This window comes from Pseudophryne corroboree, chromosome 5 (genome assembly GCF_028390025.1).
Source record: "Pseudophryne corroboree isolate aPseCor3 chromosome 5, aPseCor3.hap2, whole genome shotgun sequence".
NCBI classification, from domain to species: Eukaryota; Metazoa; Chordata; class Amphibia; order Anura; family Myobatrachidae; genus Pseudophryne; species Pseudophryne corroboree.
Window position 1 is genome coordinate 316,408,760 of NC_086448.1, and position 19,841 is coordinate 316,428,600.

At 50.2% G+C, this 19,841-nt stretch overlaps 1 protein-coding gene across 1 annotated transcript in view; it reads left to right on the top strand.

Moving 5' to 3' along the window:
- LOC134929014 (putative tyrosine carboxypeptidase MATCAP2) overlaps positions 1-19,841 on the top strand; it is a 62,490-nt gene that overhangs the window by 8,942 nt on the left and 33,707 nt on the right. Inside the window, exons 2-3 of the mRNA XM_063924886.1 lie at positions 1,866-2,407; positions 3,489-3,632. Coding sequence (XP_063780956.1) covers positions 1,866-2,407; positions 3,489-3,632 — 686 coding nt within the window. The remainder of the gene's footprint in view (positions 1-1,865; positions 2,408-3,488; positions 3,633-19,841) is intronic.

The window sequence follows — 19,841 nt, forward strand, 5'->3', positions numbered from 1 at the left end:
AACAAAGCCATCCATTCCGGTGTCGACTCCCTGGGGGGTGACATCACCATTACCGGCAATTGCTCTGCCTCCACACCAACATCGTCCTCATACATGTCGACACACACGTACCGACACACAGCAGACACACAGGGAATGCTCTATTGAAGACAGGACCCCACTAGCCCTTTGGGGAGACAGAGGGAGAGTTTGCCAGCACACACCCAAGCGCTATAATATATATGGGAACAACCCTATATAAGTGTTGTATCCTTATAGCAGCTTAAATATAGTAATATCGCCAAAAAAAGTGCCCCCCCTCTCTGTTTTACCCTGTTTCTGTAGTGCAGTGCAGGGGAGAGTCCTGGGAGCCTTCCTCACAGCGGAGCTGAGCAGGAAAATGGCGCTGTGTGCTGAGGAGAATAAGCCCCGCCCCCTATTTCGGCGGGCTCTTCTCCGGAGTTTGTGAGATCTGGCAGGGGTTAAATACATCCATATAGCCTCAAGGGCTATATGTGATGTATTTTTTAGCCATAAAAAGGTATTATACATTGCTGCCCAGGGCGCCCCCCCAGCGCCCTGCACCCTCCGTGACCGCTGTGTGAAGTGTGCTGACAACAATGGCGCACAGCTGCAGTGCTGTGCGCTACCTCAGGAAGACTGAAAAGTCTTCTGCCGCCTGCTTCTGGACCTCTTCCATCTTCGGCATCTGCAAGGGGGGTCGGCGGCGCGGCTCCGGGACCGGACTCCATGGCTGGGCCTGTGTTCGATCCCTCTGGAGCTAATGGTGTCCAGTAGCCTAAGAAGCCAATCCATCCTGCACGCAGGTGAGTTGACTTCTCTCCCCTAAGTCCCTCGATGCAGTGAGCCTGTTGCCAGCAGGACTCACTGAAAATAAAAAACCTAAAAACTTTTTCTAAGCAGCTCTTTAGGAGAGCCACCTAGATTGCACCCTGCTCGGACGGGCACAAAAACCTAACTGGGGCTTGGAGGAGGGTCATAGGGGGAGGAGCCAGTGCACACCACCTGATCCTAAAGCTTTATTTTTGTGCCCTGTCTCCTGCGGAGCCGCTAATCCCCATGGTCCTGACGGAGTCCCCAGCATCCACTAGGACGTTAGAGAAATAGTTACTTTAAAACTTAAACTGACTTTAAACCTGTTGTATGTACTCTACCAAACATCATTGCACTGTCAGTAAAGAAGTCTGGTTAGTCAAGGTCCTAATTCATTTATACGTAACATATATCTTACATGTTAGATTTTAATCAATAGGTCAGAGACAGAAGTGGGCATCAATTACTGTCCTAGACTGCTGAGTTACAACAAGAATAAAACAGTTCTTATTGTAGCCAGGGGCACCAAAAGGGGTGGGAGGAAGGTACGCCTTACCTGTGCCTGGGTTACTTGGAATGGCCTGTGCCAGTTGCTGAGGTACTACTGCTGAGGGTGACAAATTTACTCCTTTGCAGTTTGCAGCACAACCCTTTGTGGCTCGTGGTACCCTCCTTTGCTGCGCCACACATAGTATTTTTTCATTTCTGTAGGAGGGGACATGGCCACCCCTCCCACATTTGGTCACATCCCCCTCAGTACCATCCCATATCCCCTCTCGATTACTCTTTTTGCAGCTGGAATACTATCTCAGAGATTCTCTGACTGTCCTATATAAAAAAAAAAACACTCAGTAGGCTATAACATAAATGGCCTACCCAGAAGTCAATACTCCAGAATTGTTCTTGTTCATTTGTTTTTTGGTCATTAGGAAGGTACAGAAATTTTATGAGATCATTTTAATTTGTTTAATTACACAGTGAAAACCCAAAGGATAACTGACCTCTTTTTAATCCATACATGAATATTGTTGATGTGATTATATTTCATACAGAAAGCCTTCAGTGGCCCAGAGAAGGAAGCTCAGTTTTAAGTGTGGCGAGAGCACATATTGTGGCACCTGCAAAAAACATCCAAGAATTGCCAACGAGCATCAGGCAGGACACATTTGGAGCAGGAATCAGCCACAACAACAGCTTACTTCCACCGATTGCAGCTTCCTCTCGTAACACTTTGTTATGTACAAGCAGAACCAGGCCTAGTTATAGCTGTGTGTCCAGTGGTTATAATTCACAGAACAACTCAGTAACTGGAAATAGAATAGTATTGGCAAACCAGCCTAAAGCCAATCTGAAAAACCATGACTTGCTGAATTCAACTGTAGGAAAGAACGACATCCCAGGGAAAAACGAAGAAAGCATCTCAGAGAAAACAAAATGCATCTTAAGTGCTCTGAAGCCCATAAATATTGCTCAAGAAAAATCTAAGTTTTTCAGTTCATCATATACATACAATCCTCAGTTTAAATATCAAAATCCTGCATTACCAGATGATCTAGGAAAGCACAGCGTTGCCTCCAACAGATTCCTGAAACAGGTACAGTTTATGGCATTTATTTTTGTTATACATTCTTTTTTCCCTATAAAATATTATGAAGATACTGTACATCACTTACAGGGGCCCATTTATCTTTGAATATTTGCAGCTTATTCCCCATTTGCACCCATTTTTGGGGGTAACCACAAATAATTAGTGGGCCCGATTCAGTAAGGATTGCAAATTCTGCAAATTAGCAGAATTTGCAATCCTTGTCATTGCATGCTGGGGCCGTCCATTGCAGGGCAAGGCCGCCCAGCATGCGACCCACCGCCTCCCGCCCTATGATGAAGCAGAAATTGCGATCGCATCGCAATTTCTGCTTCATCGCAGAAATTAGGGATACCTCCTGCCGGTGCAGCTTTGCTGTGCCCGCAGGAGCCCTGCTGCCATGTTCCCGACGTCACGCAGCCACCATGATCACGCCCATGCCACGCTCCTGTTCGCACCGCACCACTTCACGTTTGGCTGCCTACGCCCCCGCAACACTCCGTCTCCGCCCTGGAGATCTAAAGTTGGTGTTAGCCAGCTGTAGCCTATGGGCTACAGATTGCATAATAAGGCAGGAGAGACTAATACAGTATTTGTACTCCACAACCACCTCTTGCATGTCATGTGACTGCTGAAGAGCTATGCTTTCCTGCCATGATGTGTCTCCTCTGTTGAAGTAAAACCCACACATAACATTTACAATAAACAAAGAAAACAAAATAGGGTCAGCCAGGGGGAATCCAAGATGCAAAAAGGAAGACAACCTCCTTGGTCAACCAATTAATTGTATATTCTCCAGAAAATACTCACCCCCTTGTTTTGCATATGATACCACCCAGCAAATTAATCTACCAGTCCGCCCAGAGTAAATCCACACCCGCCTTTTTACATGCAACATGAATTTCCTTACATCTTCTGTAACCTGGTCACTTCTATGCCATCAGGGTAAAAGACCCTCCATTATCTCCTAATTGACCTGTCAGCTCTCTATATTGGAACATTAAAAGCTTTAAAAAAAGTTACTGTTTTCTTTTAAGTCTCTAAATATATATATATATATATATATATATATATTTCTCTTTGTGTACAGGCAATTAACATCATGCAGAGAGCAATTAATAAATATGGCAGCTATGAAAAGTTTGAAACAGCAACTGGAGGAAGTCATCTGTCAAAAAGTCAAATATTGCGTCATGTTGAAAAATATATAGAAAAAGAAGGTTGTCTGGGTGAGGTAAGTGGCCTAAAGTTTCTTTTCTTAACCCTTTAGTGATCTGGCTTCTCTGTAGCTTCCTTCCACTACACATTTTTTTTTTTTTTTTTGTGTGCCAGTTAAAACACAATCACCTTTTTTATTTCTTAGGGTACCAGAGTGACTTTTATATCGTTTTTATTACACTTTTTAAATCATATTTTTGGGGGTTATAAATTGAAAGGAAACAATTAAGAAATACAGTTTTCCATGATTATGGCTTTTATGCAAATATTGCACCACTAAAAAGCATGTTCTTAAATGTTTTCCCATTTTCCACCCATTTATTTTTTTTATTTATACCTAACATATATTTCTCTGACGTCCTAGTGGATGCTGGGGACTCCGTAAGGACCATGGGGATAGCGGCTCCGCAGGAGACTGGGCACAAAAGTAAAGCTTTAGGACTACCTGGTGTGCACTGGCTCCTCCCCCTATGACCCTCCTCCAAGCCTCAGTTAGATTTTTGTGCCCGAACGAGAAGGGTGCACACTAGGTGGCTCTCCTGAGCTGCTTAGTGAAAAGTTTAGTTTTAGGTTTTTTATTTTCAGTGAGACCTGCTGGCAACAGGCTCACTGCATCGAGGGACTAAGGGGAGAAGAAGCGAACTCACCTGCGTGCAGAGTGGATTGGGCTTCTTAGGCTACTGGACACCATTAGCTCCAGAGGGATCGAACACAGGCCCAGCCATGGAGTCCGGTCCCAGAGCCGCGCCGCCGGCCCCCTTACAGAGCCAGAAGCAAGAAGAGGTCCGGAAAATCGGCGGCAGAAGACATCCTGTCTTCACCAAGGTAGCGCACAGCACTGCAGCTGTGCGCCATTGCTCCTCAGCACACTTCACACTTCGGTCACTGAGGGTGCAGGGCGCTAGGGGGGGGCGCCCTGAGCAGCAATAAAAACACCTTGGCTGGCGAAAATACATCACATATAGCCCCCAGGGCTATATGGATGAATTTTAACCCCTGCCAGAATCCATAAAAAAGCAGGAGAAAAGTCCGCGAAAAAGGGGCGGAGCCTATCTCCTCAGCACACTGGCGCCATTTTCCCTCACAGCTCCGTTGGAGGGAAGCTCCCCTGGCTCTCCCCTGCAGTCACTACACTACAGAAAGGGTTAAAAAAGAGAGGGGGGCACTAATTAGGCGCAGTATTAACAATACAGCAGCTATAAGGGGAAAAACACTTATATAAGGTTATCCCTGTATATATATAGCACTCTGGTGTGTGCTGGCAAACTCTCCCTCTGTCTCCCCAAAGGGCTAGTGGGGTCCTGTCCTCTATCAGAGCATTCCCTGTGTGTGTGCTGTGTGTCGGTACGTTTGTGTCGACATGTATGAGGAGGAAAATGATGTGGAGGCGGAGCAAATTGCCTGTAATAGGGATGTCACCCCCTAGGGGGTCGACACCTGAGTGGGTGAACTGTTGGAAGGAATTAACAGTGTCAGCTCTTTACAAAAGACAGTGGTTGACATGAGACAGCCGGCTACTCAGCTTGTGCCTGTCCAGACGTCTCATAGGCCGTCAGGGGCTCTAAAGCGCCCGTTACCTCAGATGGCAGATACAGACGCCGACACGGATACTGACTCCAGTGTCGACGGTGAAGAGACAAATGTGACTTCCAGTAGGGCCACACGTTACATGATTGAGGCAATGAAAAATGTTTTACACATTTCTGATAATACGAGTACCACCAAAAGGGGTATTATGTTCGGTGAGGAAAAACTACCTGTAGTTTTCCTGAATCTGAGAAATTAAATGAGGTGTGTGATGAAGCGTGGGTTTCCCCCGATAAAAAAGTTATTGGCATTATATCCTTTCCCGCCAGAGGTTAGGGTGCGTTGGGAAACACCCCCTAGGGTGGATAAAGCGCTCACACGCTTGTCAAAACAAGGGCTCTACCCTCTCCTGAAATGGCCGCCCTTAAGGATCCTGCTGATAGAAAGCAGGAGGGTATCCTAAAATGTATTTACACACATACTGGTGTTATACTGCGACCAGCAATCGCCTCAGCCTGGATGTGCAGTGCTGGGTTGGCGTGGTCGGATTCCCTGACTGAAAATATTGATACCCTAGATAGGGACAGTATATTATTGCCTATAGAGCATTTAAAAGATGCATTTCTATATATGCGTGATGCACAGCGGAATATTTGCCGACTGGCATCAAGAGTAAGTGCGTTGTCCATTTCTGCCAGAAGAGGGTTATGGACACGACAGTGGTCAGGTGATGCGGATTCCAAACGGCATATGGAAGTATTGCCTTATAAAGGGGAGGAGTTATTTGGGGTCGGTCTTTCAGACCTGGTGGCCACGGCAACAGCTGGGAAATCCACGTTTTTACCCCAAGTCGCCTCTCAACATAAGAAGACGCCGTATTATCAGGCGCAGTCCTTTCGTTCCCATAAGGACAAGCGGGCAAAAGGTTCCTCATTTCTGCCCCGTGACAGAGGGAGAGGAAAAAGGCTGCAGAAATCAGCCAGTTCCCAGGAACAGAAGCCCTCTCCCGCCTCTGCCAAGCCCTCAGCATGACGCTGGGGCTTTACAAGCGGACTCAGGCACGGTGGGGGCCCGTCTCAAGAATTTCAGCGCACAGTGGGCTCACTCGCAAGTAGACCCCTGGATCCTTCAGGTGGTATCTCAGGGGTACAAATTGGAATTCGAGACGTCTCCCCCTCGCCGTTTCCTAAAGTCGGCTTTACCGACGTCTCCCTCCGACAGGGAGGCAGTTTTGGAAGCCATTCACAAGCTGTATTCCCAGCAGGTGATAATCAAGGTACCCCTCCTGCAACAGGGAAAGGGGTATTTTCTCTAACGTCCTAAGTGGATGCTGGGGACTCCGTAAGGACCATGGGGAATAGCGGCTCCGCAGGAGACTGGGCACATCTAAAGAAAGCTTTAGGACTAACTGGTGTGCACTGGCTCCTCCCCCTATGACCCTCCTCCAAGCCTCAGTTAGATTTCTGTGCCCGACGAGAAGGGTGCACACTAGGGGCTCTCCTGAGCTTCTTAGTGAAAGTTTTAGTTTAGGTTTGTTATTTTCAGTGAGACCTGCTGGCAACAGGCTCACTGCATCGAGGGACTAAGGGGAGAAGAAGCGAACTCACCTGCGTGCAGAGTGGATTGGGCTTCTTGGCTACTGGACATTAGCTCCAGAGGGACGATCACAGGCCCAGCCTGGATGGGTCCCGGAGCCGCGCCGCCGGCCCCCTTACAGAGCCAGAAGAGCGAAGAGGTCCGGAAAAATCGGCGGCAGAAGACGTTCCTGTCTTCAATAAGGTAGCGCACAGCACTGCAGCTGTGCGCCATTGCTCTCAGCACACTTCATACTCCGGTCACTGAGGGTGCAGGGCGCTAGGGGGGGCGCCCTGAGACGCAATAAAACATGATAAAAATACCTTACATGGCAAAAAATACATCACATATAGCTCCTGGGCTATATGGATGCATTTAACCCCTGCCAGAATATACAGAAAAACGGGTGATAAGGTGCCGAAAAGGGGGCGGAGCCTATCTCCTCAGCACACTGGCGCCATTTTCCCTCACAGCTCAGTTGGAGGGAAGCTCCCTGGCTCTTCCCTGCAGTCACTACACTACAGAAAGGGTTAAAAAAAGAGAGGGGGGCACTAATTAGGCGCAGTATTAAAACATACAGCAGCTATAAGGGGAAAAACACTTATATAAGGTTATCCCTGTATATATATATAGCGCTCTGGTGTGTGCTGGCATACTCTCCCTCTGTCTCCCCAAAGGGCTAGTGGGGTCCTGTCCTCTATCAGAGCATTCCCTGTGTGTGTGCTGTGTGTCGGTACGTTTGTGTCGACATGTATGAGGAGAAAAATGATGTGGAGACGGAGCAGAGTGTCTGTAACAGTGATGTCACCACCTAGGGGGTCGACACCTGAGTGGATGTACTGTTGAAAATTACGTGACAGTGTCAGCTCTGTATAAAAAAACAGTGGTTGACATGAGACAGCCGGCTACTCAGCTTGTGCCTGTCCAGACGTCTCATAGGCCGTCAGGGGCTCTAAAGCGCCCGTTACCTCAGATGGCAGATACAGACACCGACACGGATACTGACTCCTGTGTCGACGGTGAAGAGACAACCGTGATTTCCAGTAGGGCCACACGTTACATGATTGAGACAATGGAAAATGTTTTATACATTTCTGATAATACGAGTACCACCAAAAAGGGGTATTATGTTCGGTGAGGGAAAAACTACCTGTAGTTTTCCTGAATCTGAGAAATAAAATGAGGTGTGTGATGATGCGTGGGTTTCCCCCCGATAACAATTGATAATTTCTTAAAAAGTATTGGCTGTATACCCTTTCCCGCCAGAGGTTAGGGTGCGTTGGGAAACACCCCCTAGGGGGGATAAGGCGCTCACACGCTTGTAAGAACAAGGGCTCTACCCTCTCATGAGATGGCCGCCCTTAAGGATCCTGCTGATAGAAAGCAGGAGGGTATCCAAAAATGTATTCACACACATACTGGTGTTATACTGCGACCAGCAATCGCCTCAGCCTGGAGGTGCAGTGCTGGGTTGGCATGGTCGGATTCCCTGACTGGAAATATTGATATCCTAGATAAGGAATAGGATAGTATATTATTGCCTATAGAGCATTTAAAAGATGCATTTCTATATATGCAGGATGCACAGCGGAATATTTGCCGACTGGCATCAAGTATAAGTGCGTTGTCCAATTCTACCAGTAAAATGGTCAGGTGATGCGGATTCCAAACGGCATTTGGAAGTATTGCCTTTGAAAGGGGACATTTGGGGTCGGTCTTTTAGACCTGGTGGCCACGGCAACAACTGGGAAATCCACGTTTGTACCCCAGGTCGCCTCTCAAAATAAGACGCCGTATTATCAGGCGCAGTCCTTTGTTGGCAAGCGGACAAAAGGTTCCTCTTTTCTGCTCGTGACAGAGGGAGAGGAAAAAGGCTGAAGAGATTACCCAGTTCCCAGGAACAGAAATCCTTTCCCGCCTCTGCAAAGCCCTCAGTATGACGCTAGGGCCTTACAAGCTCAGGCACGGTGGGGGCCCGTTCTCAATGAATTTCAGTGCGCAGTGGGCTCACTCGCAAGTAGACCCCTGGATCCTTCAGGTAATATCTCAAGGGTACATATTGAAATTCGAGACGTCTCCCCCTCGCCGTTTCCAAAAGTCGGCTTTACCGACGTCTCCCTCTGACAGGGAGGCAGTTTTGGAAGCCATTCACAAGCTGTATTCCCAGCAGGTGATAATCAAGGTACCCCTCCTGCAACAGGGAACGGGGTATTATTCCACACTATTGTGGTACCGAAGCCAGACGGCTCGTGAGACCGATTCTAAATCTAAAATCTTTGAACACTTACATACAGAGGTTCAAATTCAAGATTGAGTCACTCAGAGCAGTGATTGCGAACCTGGAAGAAGGGGACTACATGATGTCTCGGGACATCAAGGATGCTTACCTTCATGTCAAAATTTACCCTTCTCACCAAAGGTACCTCAGGTTATGGTACAGAGCTGTCACTATCAGTTCAGACGCTGCCGTAGGGATGGTCCACGACACCCCGGGTCTTTACCAAGGTAATGGCCAAAATGATATCCCTTCGAAGGAAGGGAATTTTAGTTATCCCTTACTTGGACGATTCCCTGATAAGGGTAAGATCCAGGGAACAGTTGGAAGTCGGTGTAGCACTATCTCAGGTAGTGTTGCGGCAGCACGATTGGATTCTCAATATTCCAAAATCGCAGCTGGTTCCGACGACTTGTCTTCTGTTTCCTAGGGATGTTCCTGGACACAGTCCAGAAAAAAAGGTGTTTCTCCCGGAAGAGAAAGCCAGGGAGTTATCCGAGCTAGTCAGGAACCTCCTAAAACCGAACCAAGTCTCAGTGCATCAATGCACAAGGGTTCTGGGTAAAAATGGTGGCTTCCTACGAAGCAATCCCATTCGTTAGATTCCACGCAAGAACTTTCCAGTGGAACCTACTGGACAAATGGTCCGGGTCGCATTTTCAGATGCATCAGCGGATAACCCTGTCACCAAGGACAAGGGTATCCATCCTGTGGTGGTTGCAGAGTGCTCATCTTCTAGAGGGCCGCAGATTCGGCATTCAGGACTGGGTCCTGGTGACCACGGATGCCAGCCTGCGAGGCTGGGGAGCAGTCACACAGGGAAGGAATATCCAGGGCTTAGGGTCAAGCCTGGATACATCACTTCACATAAATATCCTGAAGCTAAGGGCCATTTACAATGCTCTAAGCTTAGCAAGACCTCTGCTTCAAGGTCAGCCGGTGTTGATCCAGTCGGACAACATCATGGCAGTCACCCACGTAAACAGACAGGGTGGCACAAGAAGCAGGAGGGCAATGGCAGAAGCTGCAGGGATTCTTCGCTGGGCGGAAAATCATGTGATAGCACTGTCAACAGTATTCATTCCGGGAGTGGACAACTGGGAAGCAGACTTCCTCAGCACGACCTCCACCCGGGAGAGTGGGGACTTCACCCAGAAGTCGTCCACATGATTAAAAAACTCGACAGGTATTGCGCCAGGTCAAGAGACCCTCAGGCAATAGTTGTAGACGCTCTGGTAACACCGTGGGTGTACCAGTCAGTGTATGTGTTCCCTCCTCTGCCTCTCATACCCAAGTTACTGAGATTGATAAGAGGGAGAGGAGAAAGCACTATATTCGTGGCTCCGGATTGGCCAAGAAGGACTTGGTAACCGGAACTTCAAGAGATGCTCACGGAGGATCCGTGGCCTCTACCTCTAAGAAGGGACCTGCTCCAGCAAGGACCCTGTCTGTTCCAAGACTTACCGCGGCTGCGTTTGACGGCATGGCGGTTGAACGCCGGATCCTGAAGGAAAAAAGGCATTCCGGATGAAGTCATCCCTATCCTGATCAAAGCCAGGAAGGATGTAACCACAAAAACATTATCACCGCAATTGGCGAAAATATGTTGCGTGGTGCGAGGCCAGTAAGGCCCGACGGAGGAAATTCAACTGGGTCGATTCCTACATTTCCTGCAAACAGGAGTGTCTATGGGCCTGAAATTGGGGTCCATTAAGGTTCAAATTTCGGCCCTGTCAATTTTCTTCCAAAAAGAACTAGCTTCAGTCCCTGAAGTTCAGACGTTTGTAAAAGGGGTACTGCATATACAGCCTCCTTTTGTGCCTCCAGTGGCACTTTGGGATCTCAATGTAGTTTTGGGTTCCAAAAGTCACATTGGTTTGAACCACTTAAATCTGTGGAGTTAAAATATCTCACATGGAAAGTGGTCATGCTGTTGGCCCTGGCCTGGGCCAGGCGCGTGTCAGAATTGGCGGCTTTATCCTGAAAAAGCCCTTATCTGATTTTCCATTCGGACAGGGCGGAATTGAGGACTCATCCTCAGTTTCTCCCCAAGGTGGTTTCAGCGTCTCACCTGAACCAACCTATTGGTGGTGCCTGCGGCTACTAGGGACTTTGAGGCCTCCAAGTTGCTAGACGTTGTCAGTGCCCTGAAAATATATGTTTCCAGGACGGCTGGAGTCAGGAAATCTGACTCGCTGTTTATCCTGTGTGCACCCAACAAGCTGGGTGCTCCTGCTTCTAAGCAGACTATTGCTCGTTGGATTTGTAGTACAATTCAGCTTGCACATTCTGTGGCAGGCCTGCCACAGCCAAAAATCTGTAAATGCCCACTCCACAAGGAAGGTGGGCTCATCTTGGGCGGCTGCCCGAGGGGTCTCGGCTTTACAACTTTGCCGAGCAGCTACTTGGTCAGGAGCAAATACGTTTGTAAAATTCTACAAAATTGATATCCTGGCTGAGGAGGACCTGGAGTTCTCTCATTTGGTGCTGCAGAGTCATCCGCACTCTCCCGCCCGTTTGGGAGCTTTGGTATAATCCCCATGGTCCTTACGGAGTCCCCAGCATCCACTTAGGACGTTAGAGAAAATAAGAATTTACTTACCGATAATTCTATTTCTCATAGTCCGTAGTGGATGCTGGGCGCCCATCCCAAGTGCGGATTGTCTGCAATACTTGTACATAGTTATTGTTACAAAAATCGGGTTATTATTGTTGTGAGCCATCTTTCAGAGGCTCCTCTGTTATCATGCTGTTAACTGGGTTCAGATCACAGGTTATACGGTGTGATTGGTGTGGCTGGTATGAGTCTTACCCGGGATTCAAAATCCTTCCTTATTGTGTACGCTCGTCCGGGCACAGTATCCTAACTGAGGCTTGGAGGAGGGTCATAGGGGGAGGAGCCAGTGCACACCAGTTAGTCCTAAAGCTTTCTTTAGATGTGCCCAGTCTCCTGCGGAGCCGCTATTCCCCATGGTCCTTACGGAGTCCCCAGCATCCACTACGGACTATGAGAAATAGAATTATCGGTAAGTAAATTCTTATTATTCCACACTGTTGTGGTACCGAAGCCGGACGGCTCGGTGAGACCGATTTTAAATCTAAAATCTTTGAACACTTACATACAGAAGTTCAAATTCAAGATGGAGTCACTCAGAGCAGTGATTGCGAACCTGGAAGAAGGGGACTACATGGTGTCTCGGGACATCAAGGATGCTTACCTTCATGTCCCAATTTACCCTTCTCACCAAGGGTACCTCAGGTTTGTGGTACAGAACTGTCACTATCAGTTTCAGACGCTGCCGTTTGGATGGACCACGGCACCCCGGGTCTTTACCAAGGTAATGGCCGAAATGATGATACTCCTTCGAAGGAAGGGAGTTTTAGTTATCCCTTACTTGGACGATCTCCTGATAAGGGTAAGATCCAGAGAACAGTTGGAGGTCGGTGTAGCACTATCTCAGGTAGTGTTGCGGCAGCACGGTTGGATTCTCAGTATTCCAAAATCGCAGCTGGTTCCGACGACTCGTCTTCTGTTCCTAGGGATGATCCTGGACACAGTCCAGAAAAAGGTGTTTCTCCCGGAGGAGAAAGCCAGGGAGTTATCCGAGCTAGTCAGGAACCTCCTAAAACCGAGCCAAGTCTCAGTGCATCAATGCACAAGGGTTCTGGGAAAAATGGTGGCTACCTACGAAGCAATCCCATTCGGCAGATTCCACGCAAGAATTTTCCAGTGGGACCTGCTGGACAAATGGTCCGGGTCGCATCTTCAGATACATCAGCGGATAACCCTGTCACCAAGTACAAGGGTGTCCCTCCTGTGGTGGTTGCAGAGTGCTCATCTTCTAGAGGGCCGCAGATTCGGCATTCAGGACTGGGTCCTGGTGACCACGGATGCCAGCCTGCGAGGCTGGGGAGCAGTCACACAGGGAAGGAATTTCCAGGGCTTATGGTCAAGCCTGGAGACATCACTTCACATAAATATCCTGAAGCTAAGGGCCATTTACAATGCTCTAAGCTTAGCAAGACACTGCTTCAAGGTCAGCCGGTGTTGATCCAGTCGGACAACATCACGGCAGTCACCCACGTAAACAGACAGGGTGGCACAAGAAGCAGGAGGGCAATGGCAGAAGCTGCAAGGATTCTTCGCTGGGCGGAAAATCATGTGATAGCACTGTCAGCAGTATTCATTCCGGGAGTGGACAACTGGGAAGCAGACTTCCTCAGCAGACACGACCTCCACCCGGGAGAGTGGGGACTTCACCCAGAAGTCTTCCACATGATTATAAACCGTTGGGAAAAACTCGACAGGTATTGCGCCAGGTCAAGGGACCCTCAGGCAATAGCTGTAGACGCTCTGGTAACACCGTGGGTGTACCAGTCAGTGTATGTGTTCCCTCCTCTGCCTCTCATACCCAAGGTACTGAGAATTATAAGATGGAGAGGAGTAAGCACTATATTCGTGGCTCCGGATTGGCCAAGAAGGACTTGGTAACCGGAACTTCAAGAGATGCTCACGGAGGATCCGTGGCCTCTACCTCTAAGAAGGGACCTGCTCCAGCAAGGACCCTGTCTATTCCAAGACTTACCGCGGCTGCGTTTGACGGCATGGCGGTTGAACGCCGGATCCTGAAGGAAAAAGGCATTCCGGATGAAGTCATCCCTATCCTGATCAAAGCCAGGAAGGATGTAACCGCAAAACATTATCACCGCATTTGGCGAAAATATGTTGCGTGGTGCGAGGCCAGTAAGGCCCGACGGAGGAAATTCAACTGGGTCGATTCCTACATTTCCTGCAAACAGGAGTGTCTATGGGCCTGAAATTGGGGTCCATTAAGGTTCAAATTTCGGCCCTGTCAATTTTCTTCCAAAAAGAACTAGCTTCAGTCCCTGAAGTTCAGACGTTTGTAAAAGGGGTACTGCATATACAGCCTCCTTTTGTGCCTCCAGTGGCACCTTGGGATCTCAATGTAGTTTTTGGGTTCCAAAAGTCACATTGGTTTGAACCACTTAAATCTGTGGAGTTAAAATATCTCACATGGGAAGTGGTCATGCTGTTGGCCCTGGCCTGGGCCAGGCGCGTGTCAGAATTGGCGGCTTTATCCTGTAAAAGCCCTTATCTGATTTTCCATTCGGACAGGGCGGAATTGAGGACTCGTCCTCAGTTTCTCCCTAAGGTGGTTTCAGCGTTTCACCTGAACCAACCTATTGTGGTGCCTGCGGCTACTAGGGACTTGGAGGACTCCAAGTTGCTAGACGTTGTCAGGGCCCTGAAAATATATGTTTCCAGGACGGCTGGAGTCAGAAAATCTGACTCGCTGTTTATCCTGTATGCACCCAACAAGCTGGGTGCTCCTGCTTCTAAGCAGACTATTGCTCGTTGGATTTGTAGTACAATTCAGCTTGCACATTCTGTGGCAGGCCTGCCACAGCCAAAAATCTGTAAATGCCCACTCCACAAGGAAGGTGGGCTCATCTTGGGCGGCTGCCCGAGGGGTCTCGGCTTTACAACTTTGCCGAGCAGCTACTTGGTCAGGAGCAAATACGTTTGTAAAATTCTACAAATTTGATACCCTGGCTGAGGAGGACCTGGAGTTCTCTCATTTGGTGCTGCAGAGTCATCCGCACTCTCCCGCCCGTTTGGGAGCTTTGGTATAATCCCCATGGTCCTTACGGAGTCCCCAGCATCCACTAGGACGTCAGAGAAAATAAGAATTTACTTACCGATAATTCTATTTCTCGTAGTCCGTAGTGGATGCTGGGCGCCCACCCCAAGTGCGGATTGTCTGCAATACTTGTACATAGTTATTGTTACCAAAAATCGGGTTATTGCTGTAGTGAGCCATCTTTTCTAGAGGCTCCTCTGTTATCATGCTGTTAACTGGGTTTAGATCACAAGTTATACGGTGTGATTGGTGTGGCTGGTATGAGTCTTACCCGGGATTCAAAATCCTTCCTTATTGTGTACGCTCGTCCAGGCACAGTATCCTAACTGAGGCTTGGAGGAGGGTCATAGGGGGAGGAGCCAGTGCACACCAGGTAGTCCTAAAGCTTTACTTTTGTGCCCAGTCTCCTGCGGAGCCGCTATCCCCATGGTCCTTACGGAGTCCCCAGCATCCACTACGGACTACGAGAAATAGAATTATCGGTAAGTAAATTCTTATTTTTCTTTAGTTTAATAACTATCACTGTATGGGTCACTACATATATTTTGTAGCAGCTGTTGGTTTGCTGTAGCTGATACACCATTCCTGCTATGTGATTGGGTACTGCATCCTGTACACATTCTGCAGCATTCCGTTGGACACTGTGCAGAAATTAACAGCAACCATTCATAACATTTATAGACTGTCCCACTGGAATTCTGGATGGTCATTAATAGCTTGACTCCTGGTGTGAGGACACAGAGCATGTGGCTGCCATTCCTCAAAATGCAGAGAATAGATCTAAAGCTCATGCCCATCAGATGGAGAAAAAAACAATGTCTAACAGGGTTAATCACGTACCTTATCCTTCAATATAGTTACATTACAGCTTCTCTATTGTTGCATTCATTTTGTAATGTCAGTATTTTTGATTCACCAGAATGCACTTAATTTTAACTCTAGCAAAAGCCCTTCAATGTTAATGAGTGAGTAGATTGGCATCAGATTCCATTATGGTTATGATTATTTCTAGCCTTTAGTACCTTTAGTATTATTTGTGGTCCTCACTAAAGAGGTGGATAGGATTCTGTGGCCGGAGAGGCTCCAGCCACGCGGAAAATGGCCGCCGCGGCACTGAAGGGGTTAACCCCTAGTGCCCGGCGCCATTATACAGGACAATGGGCGCTTGGCGCCATATTTAAAAATGTTGTGGGCGCTTGGCGCCAGATTTGAAAAACTGTGGGCGCTAGGCGCCGTGTTTAGAAAAATGTAAAAAGGAAATGTATGTATGCTGTGCCGTGGTCCCGGAGCTCTCCGGAGACTACGGCAGTGAGGGCAGCCCCCGGCGCGCTCAGCAGAGTGTGCGCGCCGGGGGAGAGGGCAGCCGCTGACCGATCGGTGCAGCCCCGGGCGCACTGGAGTGTGCGCGCCGGGGAGAAGGGAGAGCCGCCGCTGGGGGCCGGGAGCTCTGCTCCCGGCGCCTCAGCCCAGCACGGGTGGCCAGCCGCAGCAGCCGGGACGGACGTCCCGGGCTGCTGGCCGGCGAGGGGGGGGGGGGGTGCGCCGCAGCCCGGCTCCCCGCCGGACGCTGCGGCGAGACACCAAAATCAGCGCCGCATACAGGGGACCGGGCTAGCTGGTTCCCTGCGCGGCGAGGCCACCACAGGCGCCGCTCATGGGGGACCGGGCTAGCCGGCTCCCTAGCGGCGTGGGTGCAATTAGGCTGGTGAGCAGGATGATGAGCGCTGGGGTCCGGGAGCTACGCTCCCGGCACCTCAGCGCTGCAATAGAGCCAGAGTCACGGCGGCCGGGACAAGTGTCCCGGGCCGCCGGGCTTCGGTACAGGGGGGTGCGCCGCTGCGTGCGGCGAAGCCACAAAGTTAGTGCCACACTGGGGGGACAGGGAGAGCCAGCTCCCTGGACCCCAGTGGCAGGCAGGCTGGAGGGTGGGGGAAGCCAGCCCCATACCTCCAGCACTGAGAGAGCCCTAGCAGCCAGGCTGCAGGGCTAGGGGAGCCAGCACAGACAGGGTCCTAGCAGCCAGGCTGCAGGACTAGGACACAGTATTCCACAAACCAGACATTGTGTAAAAAATAATAGAAAGTACAGTGTGTTGTAAGGCACTGCAGTGCCTAGGTATGTGGAGCCTGTGCAGGCTCAGAGTGTATTTAAATGTATAACATGTACAGTGTGATTTAAATGTAATGTATTTAAAGGTAAATTGCACTTACTTGGTTGTGTGTCCCAGGAGGGGGGAATCCATGGCTGTGCAGGCTGATGGATTCTCCCAGACCTTTTCCCCAAAACGGAATGCTTTCCCATCCAGCCTCACACTTCGAAGGGGCACAGGGAGAAAGAGAAGCAGCTCAGCTATGAAACAAGCTGAGTGGTTTCTTGGAGCTCCATGGAGATCACCCGTAGTGGCCTAGAAACCTGGACCGGGGAGCCAGGCTGCCCAGCAGGGGAGCCCAAATCCAGGCTGCAGGCAGTAAGCTGGGTCCCGGGCAGGTTTCTGGAAGTCAGATTTAGGAGGGAAAACTTCCCCCCAGCCAGACTGAACGGCATCGGGGCGTATCCTGATCCTCCAAGATGGGAGAGTCAAAGGAGACCGACCACTCCCCACTGTCCATAGGGGACAATGTAAGCTGTGCATGAGACCAAGGCATGCACAGCTCATGGGTAAACATTGATTGGTTGTGCACCACAGGGCGGGCTTACCCCCTGTGGTAAGGGGTCTTGGAGAGGGATAAAAGGAGGGCAGTTGGCCCATAGGATTGTGTATTGTAACATCTTATTCTGCTGAAAACATCTGATTGTATGCTGTTGCCCCTAGCAATAGGGAGGAGCCTTTTTAAAGGTTATTGAGCAAATAAACATCATTGCCTCAAGAAGACTGCTTCATCTTGTGACCAACAGGGTTAGGCCAAACCTAGCCCCGTCCTCCGGCTATCCAGGGAAGCACCTAACGTCTCCAAGCTCCGCCTTCCGCCAGCTACCGGTAGAGGCCTAGCAAGTGGCTAGTGGGGATTCGTCAGCACCACACAGCTGTGGTAAAGCAGTGCGTCAGCACATACAGAGCAGAACCGTGGTTCCAATCGCCACGGCAGGTTAGGAGTTTGGTGGTGGCAGCGAGAACCCGCCCACAGCGCAGTGGGTGGAGTCAGTAACAGGCGGTTACTGACGGTAAGCGGGAATCCCCTATGTGGTCAGGCCTCGTGCGGCTTGACCTTCCATTCTGTGCGCAGCTAACGGGACGCGAAAGCGGCGAGTGCTTTCGTACGGTACCGTCCTGTCACAGAAATTGGTGGCATAGTGGTGGGATATTCCCAGGCGGCTTTTCATCACCCGATTGGAGAAGCCGAGTTACTCAGGAGAGGAGTAACTGCAGCGCAGGAGAACGCACAAGATGGCGGAATTCAGTGGAATGTCCAAGGGCGATCTGGAGATCGTGTGCCAGGAGAAGGGTGTGGATATCCCTTCCAACGCGTACAGAAGCGTCATGAAGGCGGCGCTCAGGAGCGTGGAGGAGTCTCATCGGGCGGAGGTGGAAAGCACTGACGGCGTCAGCATCGCAGAGGACGGCCCAACAGTGGACCTTCGTAAGGAACCGGTGAGAACCACAAGCCCCGCCCTCTCTCACAGCAGCAGTGTTTCCCAGCAATCCCTAGCAGGGCCAGGATCCCAACGTCCCAGGGGGGGCGGCCCGGATACCCTAGCAGATCGGCTAGCGGAATTGGGGGAAAGGGCAACGGAGCAAGAGCGCTTGATCATCATCCAGATGTGGCGTGATGAGCGGGCACCACAGGCTGTGGTACCCCGGGAGCCGTTGTCAGCTGTTGTACACAGATCGGGACGCATTCAGTTTGCCAAGTTTGCAAACAGTGATGGGGACATTGATGGACATTTGCAAGTTTTTGAAAGGACTTGTAAACTACACGATTTACCCAAGTCGGAGTGGGTGAGACACCTTGTACCCACTCTGTATGGAGAGGCCTTGGAGGCCTATCGAGGAGTGGCCACGGAGGACTGTGGGAACTACGACGAAGTCGCGAAGGCCCTCCTCCAGCGATTCTTCACCACTCCAGAGTCTTACAGGAAGAAGTTCAGAGACTTGCCCAAGAATCCTAGCAGCACCCATGAGCAGTTCGCCACCCAGCTGCGGCAGTACGTGGTGAAGTGGGTGAAGGATTCGGAAGCCACTACATGGGACGCACTGATCGACCTGATCTGCAGGGAGCAGTTCTACCGCAGGTGCGCCCAAGAAGTGAAGGAGTGGGTGCTAGATCGGGAGCCACCCAGTTTAAAGATGGCTGCCCAGTTAGCAAGTATGTGGCAATTCGGCCACAGGGGCAGAAGCGCCCAGCCAGCAGCCAGCTCCAAAAGACTGCACCACCAAGGGGACCCCCCTCTTCAGCTCATCACCCCCAAAGACAAGCATATTCCAACCCGGGTGCTTTTGGCCAGCAACCGCACCGCAGCATCCCTGCAACTGATCAGAGATCATCGGTGCCACGACTGGAGAAGAAGTGCTATGGCTGTGGGAAAATCGGACATCTGAGGATGAACTGCCCTGCATCCCAAGCACCCCAGACTCGTGCCCCAAATCTGAGTGCTGGAGCCCGGCTCGCTTGTTTGACGAGAGGAGATGAGCCTACAGAGACTGTTCCCCCTCCAGTCAGTCCGATGGAGTGTGGCGAGAGACAGGTGCACTCTGCGGAGAGAGTCACCTGCATGGCCAAACAGCCCCTACACAACATGTGGAGGCACCTGCAGCCAGTCCACGTGGGATCCCTGCAGGGAGAAGGCCTAAGAGACTCTGGGGCCTCAATCACTGTGGTGAGCCCCCACCTTGTAGATCCTGCTGCAGTATTGCAGGGTCGCACTGCCACGGTCACCCTGGCAGAAGGAACAGAGAAAGCGGTTTCCATGGCAAGAGTCTACCTGGACTGGGGAGCTGGACCAGAGTTGCGAGAAGTTGCCGTCATGGATGGTCTCCCAACTGATGTGGTCCTAGGAAATGATCTGGGTGGTGGGATCGTCACTACGTTTGTTGGCGCCATTCCCCGGAGTCAAGATCCAAAACCACCGTTGACATCAGCTACTCCAGCACAGCCCAGCCCAGAGGAAAAGACTACAGCTGCTAGACAACTGCCAGCACAGCCAACCACAGCATCAACCAGCCCAGAGGAAAAGATTACAGCGGCTA